This window comes from Tiliqua scincoides, chromosome 1 (genome assembly GCF_035046505.1).
Source record: "Tiliqua scincoides isolate rTilSci1 chromosome 1, rTilSci1.hap2, whole genome shotgun sequence".
NCBI lineage: Eukaryota > Metazoa > Chordata > Lepidosauria > Squamata > Scincidae > Tiliqua > Tiliqua scincoides.
In genome coordinates this window covers 47,902,075-47,914,104 of record NC_089821.1, presented here as the reverse complement: position 1 = coordinate 47,914,104, position 12,030 = coordinate 47,902,075, and the positions used below count along the sequence as shown (strand labels likewise).

Below are 12,030 nucleotides of genomic sequence, written 5' to 3'. Positions count from 1 at the left end.
TTGTCAGCACATATTCAATCATTCACTTACCACATTTTTATCCCCACTTTCTACCCCTGAGGGGACTCAAATATTCAGTCAAATCAGTAATCACTAATGATTTCAGACATTAGGACCACCACAATTTTCTGGAATTTGACAGATATAAGTAATAGTGTTGGGCATCATCAACACATTGATAATTCTGCACTTCAAATCTTCACTCTCTCCAAACAGCTCCATGCTGATGTTAAATAACAGTGAGAAAGCAGGTCTCTGTAAAACCTCTTAAGTCAAAGGTCATGGAGTTGAGTTGCAATTCCCCAATACTACCTTCTGAAGCCTACCCTCCAGGAATGACCAGAATCTTTCCAAACCAGCGCCTCATCCAGAAGAATGCCATAACTGACAGAACTAATAGCAAATGAGCAGTCCAAAAGTACCAATACAGATACACTCCCACTATCCAGCTCCCACCAAAGGTCATTCACCAAGGTGACCAACATTATCTCAATCTCAAAACTGTGCTGAATATGACAGACCTGAGAAAGAAAGGGGGAGATTCTCTATATGTAGATGTATTATTAGGACAAGTTATGTACATAAATTTATTATCTAACATTCTGCTATAATAACTTACACTAGAAAATTTACATAACACAGGCAATCTTCAACCAACAGGATGGGAAACAATTTATCACAAGTATGATTTTGTGTTATTTATAATTTAAACAAATTCCAGTTGTATTACTAATGATAAATAGAACCATTGTTTTCTGCCCCAGAGGCTAAGATTGTTTGCTTGTACAGTACTACACATAGTGAAGTGTGCTTCTCCTGATTTAGATGAATCACACTCTTCTGATTACTTAGGTCTAAGTAATTTAAATTTTAAATAAAAAGAAGATGTAGCGATGTTTGTTGTTGGAGAACTATAAGATTTTTTAGCCACAAATATGCATCCAGTGTACTGACTTGTTGTCCGTGAATTTAACCCTGACAGCTATGAGCCTGTGGATTTCTTCAGTCATATCCTGCCCTGTCAGGTTTTGTAAGAGCCTAGTCATTGGGTATTTACTACTGGAATTTTACAGAACATCACAAGAACCACAATATGTTGTAAACAGAAAGTCTCTCTCATTATTTTAATTACATACACATAGTGCCCCTAAACTAAACTTGGAGACAGACAGCTCACAAGTGATTAGGAAGAAGAAAAAAAGACAACTTGTTTGATTATCTAGTTAAACCTTCACCGGAGCAGATTTTCTTACTGCCACATAGCTTTTGTCCTAATGTCATTATTTCAAAGTAATTGAGTTTTCAGCATTTCAGCCCAAAGTACTAGTTTGATTTACTGAACTGTAGCAAGGTTTTAGTAAAAACTAAATAGAGAGTACTGCTGTTAGAGACCTAGATTAGAAGATTAAATTTTATGGTTGTTGGGAAAGTAATTTCCTTCTAGGGCAGAGCTACACAATGGAAACACATTGAAAGAGGGGGAAGAATTATAGAATCATCCTCTCTCACAAGTCTCCCTCCACATCAAAAAGAGTACTGTTGATAGTAACACTTGCCCCCCTAAAACATATTGAAGGGTGATCAACTTGCTTTTAGCCTCTCCTAGAATTTTTCCATTAAAGAGATCCACCTGAGACCCTGCAGCCTCTCTTTGGCGGCACAAATGACATAAGCAAGAAGAAGATGGCTCCTACTGTTTGCCTGCTATAAATTTCCAAAACAAGAGCAATAAATGTCCCTTCATCTTGTACACTGATTACACTGGTTTGACTATCAAACAATATGAAAGAATATTTGTTATAACTTAAAACTAGAACCCAAAGAATTGGCTGGTTGGTTCAGATCAATGTGAACACTACTGCTTCTTGAACAAGGCTGGTTTCTTAACCCTCCTTCCCTCTTAGAGTTGCCAGATCACAATACCTCAGTGAGCCAGTATGTTGTAGTGTTTAGTGTCTGATGAGGGCAAGGAAGTCCAGAGTTTAAACATACTGTTAGACATGAAGTTTACTAGGTGACTCGGAATCAGTTGCTCCCTCTTAGGGTTATTGAAAGGCTCAGGTCTGGCCCAAACTGAAGTAGTGCAGAAATTTTCTCTCCCCCCTTCCTAGGTACATACACCAGAATGAATGCGTGTGAGTCCCTCTCCATCTACCTCCCCCACCTGCCTGATCACTTCTTCAAAACGGATTGGAAGGGTACAGGTGACAGAGCAATCTGCAACAGGATTGCAGTGGCCTCCTACTTCCTTCCTACTTTTCCAATTTCTGTGATTGCTTGCATGCAAAAGTAGTGCTAAAAGAAAAAGATGAGTTGCTGCTGCCCCAATTTTTTTCTCACTTGCTTTTTTTTTTTTACGAATGCAGATAAAAAGAGGATCAGAGTAGTGGCAGAATGAAGCAACTAACAGCCCCTATCCAACTTTCCAGCACTGGTGCAACTGCAAAGCAGCCCCAGGGTAAGGGAACAAATGTTCCCATACCTTAAGGAGGCCTCTGTGACTGCATCCTCAACACAGGAAGCAGTGCATATCCCATAGGTACATCAGCACCGGCACTGGAAAATTGGATAGGATTGGGACCTAAGTGGGCAGCAGAGGCCACACGCAAGTGCAAAGCACAGGGCAACGCCTTCCATTTTGCTAAACCTCCCCAATTTGTCATCCAAAGGAATCACTTCACCCAGCCTTGTGTGTAGGCTGGCCCTGTGAGGCTTAAAGTTATGGAGGAGACGCATGCACACTACCCTGAGCTGTTTGGAGGAATAGCAGGAAAATGATGCATTAAACTAAAATGAATAGACCCCAGGAGTCATGCAACAGTCTCTGATTCAGGAATGAGGACCAGAATAAAAAAAGTAAGCCCTATGCACATCAGTATGTATGTGCCATGTATGTACGTATGTAAGTAAGCCCTTGTATGTGCCAAGGGGGCTGACCACCCTGTGCTTGCTTTTTAGAATGAATTTTGGAGAAGACACCCTACCATTCTACAATCCCTATCCTATCAATAAAGTTATATATGAAAACATATATGATGCGGCTCCCAACACGATCTGAACTTACCCGATAGAAAGCAGTTGTAAGTGGCAGTAGTGCTGCAGCAATGTTGTACTCTTCCAAAGTTGAACAATCCTTCAAAAAAGAAAGCAAAAAATTAGCAAATTTAAATAATTAATTTGTATTTTCAACTAATCATTCCAGATGGGTAACAGTATTTATAGAAACAAAAAACCACAAGGAAACTTAAAAACTAACAATATTTTATTTTGCACAAGTTTTTTTGGACTATACTAGACATTCTCAAAATGTGGTCCACGAACTGATGCCAGTCCATGAGCCATTGGCTGCTGGTCCAGAGCAAATTTCATGTTTTGCTGAGGGATGCATGTCTCCCTACCTAATGCAAGCAATCCTTCACTCCCTCTTTCTCACACTCAACACACAGACCAAATTCTCCAAAGCTTTCAGCTTCCCCAAGCTTTCCTTCCCAGCCAATAAGAGAAAAAACAGCTGTGATTTGTTTGGGTATAATCGGCTTGGAGCTTCATCTCCTTGGCACTAGGGCTGTGCCCACCTCCTTCGTGGTGGAATTCTGGAATATCAATTTGGAATTTGAATACCAAATTCAAATCACTTAACAGGGAGAAAGCAAGTGAGCGGCTACTTTGTGTGAAGGAAATAAAGGCCAAGTGGCGGCAACTATAGTTGCTTTTGAGATTTTGGAAATGGGCAGAGAGAAGAGACAGGAAAGTAACTTGTGGAAATGAAAAATTCAGCATATAGGCTTAGTGGTGCCAAACATTTTAAACTAGATTCCCAAAAATCATTGATCCCCTCCAACCAGCAATCAGCCATGCACTTTAAGTATCAGCACGAGGAGCAACTCAGATTAGTGACCTCAGTGGCTTCCCCGGCCTTCATAATGACTTTTAAAGGCATAAAAATCTCATGGTTTCTGTAAAACTAAAAGTAGCAGCTTTTTTTGGTCTAAACAGCCATTATGATGCTGGTAAAGGCTGTTGGCTGCCTCTGCGGGGCTCAGAGCAGTCTCTAGAATGGGGGACCCATGAGGGCGTCTTGATTTTCCATGTTTTTGGGTATCCATGGTGGGTTCTGGAACGGAAACCCTGCAGACACCCCTGTATTATATTTGGTGCTACCGTGGTATGTGATTGCATTTGGGGAACGGATACAGATCTGTACTTTTAACAGGCTACTATGTATTTGCTTTTAACAATGATAGTTAAATGGGATTACTCCCAGGTAAGTGTGGATAAGATTGCAGCTTTTGAGATATTTGGGAAATTTTTTTAAAAACAGATCAGTAACTGCTTGAAAGGGTTAGGAGGGTTACATAAGAACAGCCCTGCTGGATCAGGCCCACAGCCCATCTAGTCCAGCTTCCTGTAACTCACAGCAGCCAACCAGATGCCTCAGGAAGCATACAGAAGACCACAAGATACTTGTATCTCACTGCCACCTCCCTGCATCTAGCATTCTATTTACACTCACAACCCCCCAGTGAAGACACCAGATTGCAATTGGGTTTAACTTGCGCTACTTTATTAAACAAAGGGTTCTTGTTTATTTTAAATAATTTTTTGAACTTATACTTAATGTAAACTTTTAATTTATTTAATTAATTTGATTTCATTATATATATATATATATATATATATATATATATATATATATATATATATATATATATATATATAATTTTATCGTGTTAAAAAATTTCCTGCTTGATGATGTCACTTCTGGTCATGACATCACTTTAAGGCTAATTACATCACTTCCTCACAGACTAAAAATTCTAAATGTCATTCTAAAGTCATTCTAAAAATTGGTGCTAAAAAGTTTGAGAATCACTATTCTAGGAATCTGCCATGCTACTACTGTATTGAGTACCAATTGTACCTTAGTTCTAACAGAATGCATCAACATGGTTGGTTCAGGGACAACAGTCCTTCAAATGGCATGTAATAATATTATCAAAGGCTTATAGCAATTCCATGTTGCACGAAAAACCATTCAACAGACAATTCATACTACTAGGCAGGAGGTCTGGTCTAGAGGGTAGAGCCTCCATTTGCCTGAAGATTAACATCCACAAGGTCGCCAGTTCGAGGCCACCAGCACCGTGCGACCTTGAAGCAGCTGGCAAGCTGCAGCTGAGCTGTTCCATCTGCTTGGAGCGTGGGAGGATGGAGGCCAGAATGTTAAACCAGATCGGAGTGTAACACCTTGAATGTGGTGGTTCTTGAAAGAGAGAACCTTCTTTCAATTTGTAAAAATCCCTGCGTGGATTTAATAAGCCTGCCTGTGTAAACCGCCTTGAATAAAGTCTTGAATAAAGACCAAGAAAGGCGGTATATAAATACTGTATATTATTATTATTATTACATTACTAGGCTCACAACACAAAGTAGCCACTCCAGGCATTTGCTTTGACATGGCATGTATATACAAGGGTGCCATCATATCTATTTCGGAACCCCCTGTGGTTACCTGACACCGTGGATACAGGCAGATGCCTGCGCAACCACCCTATGGAGGTGAGGTGATTTATGCTCCCCTCGCCTCTGGAGGGTCTTCTGAGCCCAACAGAGCTCTGCCAGGCTCAAACTGAGCTTAGCAATTAAAAACACATGACTTCCAGTTTCACAGAGAAACTAGAAGTGATGTTTTGAACGCTTATAAAGCACTAGAACACCTGGGAAGTCCAGAAGTCACGTGTTTTTCGCTACTGAGTCCAGTCTGAGCCTGGCAGAGGCTGTGGATAGATGTCTAAGGCCTTGGCTGGGCTTAGATGACAATCTGGAGGTGAGAGGAGCACAACTCCCCTTGCCTCCTGAGGGAGTGTGGGGAAGTGCACGTGAGATGATCTATGGACCCAATCCGCAGGTACGGGATCCGTGGATATGGCCCCCTAGTACATTGGGAACTGTGTACCAGTGAATGCTTTTTTGGAGCCTTATTCCTCCTTTATTGCATCTCCCCTCCCCCTCTGTGGTTTTTGAGGCCCCACTTGTATTTGCCTGAGTAGTCCCAGAGAATATTTAATTAGGGTCTTACCAGGGGCTAGCTATATCAACCATATCAGTCCCAGAAACGATATATAGTGTAAATAAAGATGGGATATATATGTTAGAAATCCTGCAGCCCAAGAGTATAATAATTGTACCAGTAAATCTGTTTCTGCATTTATTTCATAACACAGAGAACACTGGACTAATTTTTGACGTGTATACACATCTAATTGACATGCTACTCAGAAAAGGATGAATCAGGTGAAATTTTCTCTTCTACGCATCCCTTATAAGCACAGAAATGCTCTTGGGTCTCTTTGCAGCCTACCTAAGAGGAATAATAGCTGCAACAATTGTTTTTGCAGATCTGCTTTTGGTTGTCAGTGGGTTTTTTTTCCTGTTTGCACTAGCAACTGTTTGCAAGAACAACTGTCAAGAGGGAGGGAAACATAGTGATGAGAAGCAGAAACATACAACAGCAAGGTCTGACTCTTATTCTCAGACACTGAATAGCTAGTGAACCTAACATATTCCTTGTTTTGGTATAAAGTTATTACGTACACATATACCTAAAACTCTAAAATAATAGAGGCCTAAAAATTACCTTCCTGGGTCTCTGCTGCTCTGTTTTGCTTTGCTTTCTTGCTCCTGTATCTTAGTGCTAACCCCTGCTAACTGGTTAATGGAAATGGAAAAGGTGCAAAAGAGAGCGCCGAAGATGATTACGGGGCTGGGGCACCTTCCTTATGAGGAAAGGCTGCGGCGTTTGGGCCTCTTCAGCCTAGAAAAGAGACGCCTGAGGGGGGACATGATTGAGACATACAAAATTATGCAGGGGATGGACAGAGTGGATAGGGAGATGCTCTTTACACTCTCACATAATACCAGAACCAGGGGACATCCACTCAAATTGAGTGTTGGGCGGGTTAGGACAGACAAAAGAAAATATTTCTTTACTCAGCGTGTGGTCGGTCTGTGGAACTCCTTGCCACAGGATGTGGTGATGGCGTCTAGCCTAGACGCCTTTAAAAGGGGATTGGACAAGTTTCTGGGGGAAAAATCCATTATGGGGTACAAGCCATGATGTGTATGCGCAACCTCCTGATTTTAGAAATGGGTTATGTCAGAATGCCAGATGCAAGGGAGGGCACCAGGATGAGGTCTCTTGTTATCTGGTGTGCTCCCTGGGGCATTTGGTGGGCCGCTGTGAGATACAGGAAGCTGGACTAGATGGGCCTATGGCCTGATCCAGTGGGGCTGTTCTTATGTTCTGGTAAGAGGCACTTTTTCAAGTGGGTGCTCCTCTTTTATTTAGCAGGGGGAGAGTAACCGGCCCACCTCACCCTAGCAGTGTCTTTTCTAGTGGCTGTCTGCTGATGTTGCATCTTTTTAGATTGTGAGCCCTTTTGGGACAGGGAGCCATTAGTTATTATTTGATTTTTTTTTTGTAAACCACTTTGGGAACTTTTTGTTGAAAAGCGGTATATAAATACTACTACTACTACTACTACTAATAATAATAATAATAATAATAATAACAATAACAATAATAATAGTGTCCAGTTGATTCTGCTCCCCCTCCTTTGGCCCAAAATAATTGATTGTAACTTTTTTTGGTCACACCATAATCTCTAAAATGAGTAAAAGTCAATTTACCATCTATATTTTACATTAGAACTGCAAGGACACAGAATGACATCTTAAACAGCTGCCTCTGTCTTATATTAATCTAGAATCTCACTGTAGTACATACAGACACATCTATATAGTGATGCAAGTCAATTTTTTGCTTGATTTTTGTATTTGGGATTAAATTCTGTGAGATTTTTTTTTTAACTAGCTGGTCTATGTACGGACATTTAATTATAAGTGCACAGAAACCATATTGTTACCTACTCTGAGCCTTTAGGATTGATCGAGCTAAAACTCCAATACAGTACAATAAGCCACATTTATTCATATTCTACACATAGCTTACCTCAGCATACATGATTTGTTAAATTTTGATTTGCCTTGCAGTCACTACAGTATCTCTCAGTCTAATCTACATCACAAGATTTTTGTGAGGATAATAGGAAGGGGAGGCGGCACATACACCTGAGCTCCTTAGAAGAAAGGCATTATATAAATTAACCCAGAGAGAGAGAGAGAGAGAGAGAGAGAGAGAGAGAGAGAGAGAGAGAGAGAGAGAGAGAGAGAGATTCCTTCCTCCTTGAGTCTGGTGACCTTGAGGGGCTGGTCTAGGGAAACCACTTTATCAACTTCAGAACACCTGCCAATTTATATTTATACCACACCACTTTGCTGCTGTGACCAAATTTTGACTTACTGTATATACTCATATATGAGTCCTGGTCCACGGTCACACAATAAAGTTAACAACTTGGCAGGAAATTGAACCCAGGTCAACATTTCCCTGTTAGGAGGCACACTGCCCTATGTCAGGTTGGACCAATGGGACAGGAAAGTAGGAATAGCTTAAAGCCCCAGCTTCTTCTCCCAGCCACATTCTGAGCAGTGCCCAAACTCAAAACTCACAAGAAGCTAAAAAAAACACAGCCCAGGAATTGTTATGAGGCAGCAGCAAAAAGCCAAAAAGGAAACAAAAAGGTCAATCGGTCCAATCTGACATATAGCAGTGTGCCTCCTAACAGGGAAATGTCAGACTTTCCTGTTATGTGAAATGGATCATTGGTCCGGAGGTTGTTCTTCCATTTCACAAGTTGCAATATTACTCCCCCATTGATTGCAAGGAAAGCAGTGCAATTCTACTCTTTGTCACTGTCCAATTCCTTCCTCCAAATAACAAAAAAGCAGGATTCATGTGAACTATATCAAAATATACATATATTGTTTTTTATTTCCTATATTAACCAGTCTGGATGGTTCAATTTTTGAATAAGGAAGACTGGGTATAAATACTATTAATACATTCATATGAAAGACCATAGAGTACTACAGCTTAATGTGCAATTAAATCCATAGCTACCTCACTTTTATCAAGTTGACAGTTAGTTGCTTTTCTAAACTAAGGAAACTGCAGTTACTTTACTGTCTGAATCAAGATGCCAGATCTCTATAGGATTTGTTAACTTTATCAAATGGAAAGTCTGGAATGGTGGTATGAAAGACTGCATTGTGAATGACGAGTCTATAGATTACCAGGTAAATCTGTGTTTCTCAAACTGTTGGTCGGGACCCACTAGGTGTGTCGCAAGCCCATTTCAGGGTGGTCCCCATTCATTTCAAAATTTATTTGAATATATTAGACTTGATGCTACCATGGTATGTGACTGCATTTGGGGAAATGTTACAGATCTGAACTTCTAACAGACTATTATATATTTGCTTTTAACAATGATAGTAATGATGGGACTAACAATGATAGTAAATGGGACTTACTATGGGATAGCAAATGGGATAGTACTATGGGATAGTACTATGGGATAGTAAATGGGACTTAAATGATGGGACTAACAATGATAGTAAATGGGACTTACTCCTGGATAAGTGTGGGTAGGATTGCAGTTTAGGATTGTTAAAACTCTTCCTGCTTGATGATGTCACTTCTGGTCATTACTTCGGGTGAGTCCTGACAGATTTTGATTCTAAAAAGTGGGTCCCAGTGCTGAAAATTTGAGAACCAATAGATGATCCTAATCGGGCTATTATTTTTTTCTTTTTCAAAAATCATTGTTTAAGCTGCCTTCAGCAAGAGCCAGCTATTAATTGGTTTGAATACATTCACAATGGTAAAAATGAGACCTGCTCAAACTCTGAAGATTGGAAAGTAATTACTTCTGCTGCAAATGACAAGTAAATTTTACCTAGATTTACCATCAATAGTTTTATGAGTTTCAGCAACAGAAAACATCTGTCCTGAGCAGCTAAACAGTACTTCAGGGCTAGCGGTAGACAAAACCAGTGACGACACTGCAAAATATAATCATTTCCTACAATTGCAGGATAAGATTTGTTACTCTCTTTTTCCTTTCTCACGAGAGCAATGCTTACGTATAGAAGCAGAATCATTTCCTATGTTTTACATCAGTGTTGTTACTAAACTCTAATAAAACACAAAACTAATGGGTCTAAGGGGGTCTTGTTTTTAATTTTTTTAAGACTCTGGTAAATAGAAGAATGACATCCCCTGAGTTTGAACACATCTGAGTTTCTTTAGCAAAAATGCCATGCATGTTTCTGAAAACTGTCATGAGGCCCATAGCAATAAAGTTCAGCAAACTCAGGCTGTAATCTTCTCCCAAGGAAATGGTTGGGATGCCAAGATGCTTTTCGACTTTTATTTCACAGCAGGACTTCATTCACTGAAACTCTGTCCAAATTGTAAACTACACCATCTGCAATAGATTGATCCACACCAGAATTTGTAGACGGATTCTACAAATATTTTTAAAAATTAAACCCTAGGATCCTTTACAACATGTGACAAATGAGGAAGACCAAAATTATCAATAGCCACTGAATATCAAGAATACAAGGGCTGAGCTGCTTACAAGAAATTTGTTCTCTAACATGCAAGACCTGTGGTTCAGGAAAACACTTCTGCAATGACTGCAAACTAAATACCAAATACCAAACCACTTTATACAACATGAGTGAATTAAATTGAGAAACAGAAAAATATTAACAGTGGACTATCAGGAAATAGTTGCAACTTCTCACTACAGGTCAGTTATCAGCAAATCATATCACAACAAGGCAAAGAAGCATTCCTGCATCTCCTTTCTTATGTACAGGAAGATCTAAATTCTAGAAAGCATTGTATCTTCCAGAAGAACAAGAATTGTTAACACTGAAATTCCTTAATATTTCTAATATATGACCCTCCTTCAAAGACAATGGAAGAGTTAGCCATCACCTCATTTTCAACACCTAACATCTGAGGGCAGGGGAACCAGGCATGACTTTAAATTGTCATTTGAACATGGCTGTTGGATTCTTTTGGGGGGTGGTTGTGGTGCTGATAATTAGCAGTCATGAGAGTCCCTGACTGCAACTAAAATAGTGGCAAAGAATTAAATTTGGCCTTCCCACATTCTGTAACCCTACTGCAGATCAGGGCCCCTAAGTCCTGATTTGTAAACAAAAAAAAAACAAACCCTGAAACAGTGCATTTAAAGTTTCAACTGCTTTGATTCTCAAACTATGTACAGATGCAGAATGAAATAGGAATGGGTGCTAGGTTTTTTTTTGCTGAAGAGTGAGCTTTGCTTCTCTCCACCTTTTCTTCCTAAACACATGCATCTGGCTCCAAGCTGAACTTGATGGCTGGACTCCCCTCTCCCCTGCTTCTAGTGGGGTGCATCTTTTTTTTTTTTTTTTTCCAAAGCACCTCTATGGTTATTTAAGAGCCCAATCCTATCCTCCTCCCCCTGCAGGTGCAGCTGTGCCAAGAACAGATGTGCTGTATGCAGTGCTGGAAAGCACTGACATAAGGGGTTAGGATTGCGCCCTTAGTCTTTTAAAGTATAATATTGGACTGAATATCTGAATATTGGACTGAATACATAAAGGCATATGTAATCATGTGAAATGAATATAAAAAAGCTTATGGAATAAGTTACAAATGCTGCAATTTTAAAATGTTTTCAATGGAATCAGCTCTATTACTAATATTTTTAAATATTTCCTAGAGAAAATTTTAATGCTCTGAAACAGCATAAGAAATAGTGGTGATAAGTGGCATTGCGCATGCTGTCTCAGATGACTAGCAAAAAATCTCAACAGGCAAATATATAGAGTCAACACTTTAAACAAAGCTTAAAGTTCAGGACTTCCAGTCATCTGAACAATTTGCTCGGTCACTGCTCTGAATCATCTCAGCCATAAGTCGCATATCCTTGAGTTAATTGAGTTTAATCTCCAGATGACTACAAAGTTTTACAGACTGAAGAAAACACTTAACACTTGAAGTTAAAACAAAAAGAAGGAATGCAAAATCCACATAGCCCATGGGACAAACAGAATCAGATTAGC

At 39.8% G+C, this 12,030-nt stretch overlaps 1 protein-coding gene across 6 annotated transcripts in view; it reads right to left on the bottom strand.

The window, feature by feature from the left end:
- Positions 1-12,030, bottom strand: part of SBF2 (SET binding factor 2) — a 344,987-nt gene that overhangs the window by 90,431 nt on the left and 242,526 nt on the right. For all 6 annotated transcript variants that reach the window (XR_010794990.1, XM_066639834.1, XM_066639835.1 and 3 more), the window contains exon 17: positions 3,065-3,133. Coding sequence is in view for 5 of the 6 variants with exons in the window: in XM_066639834.1 (XP_066495931.1) it covers positions 3,065-3,133 (69 nt within the window). In the remaining variant the exon portion in view is untranslated. The remainder of the gene's footprint in view (positions 1-3,064; positions 3,134-12,030) is intronic.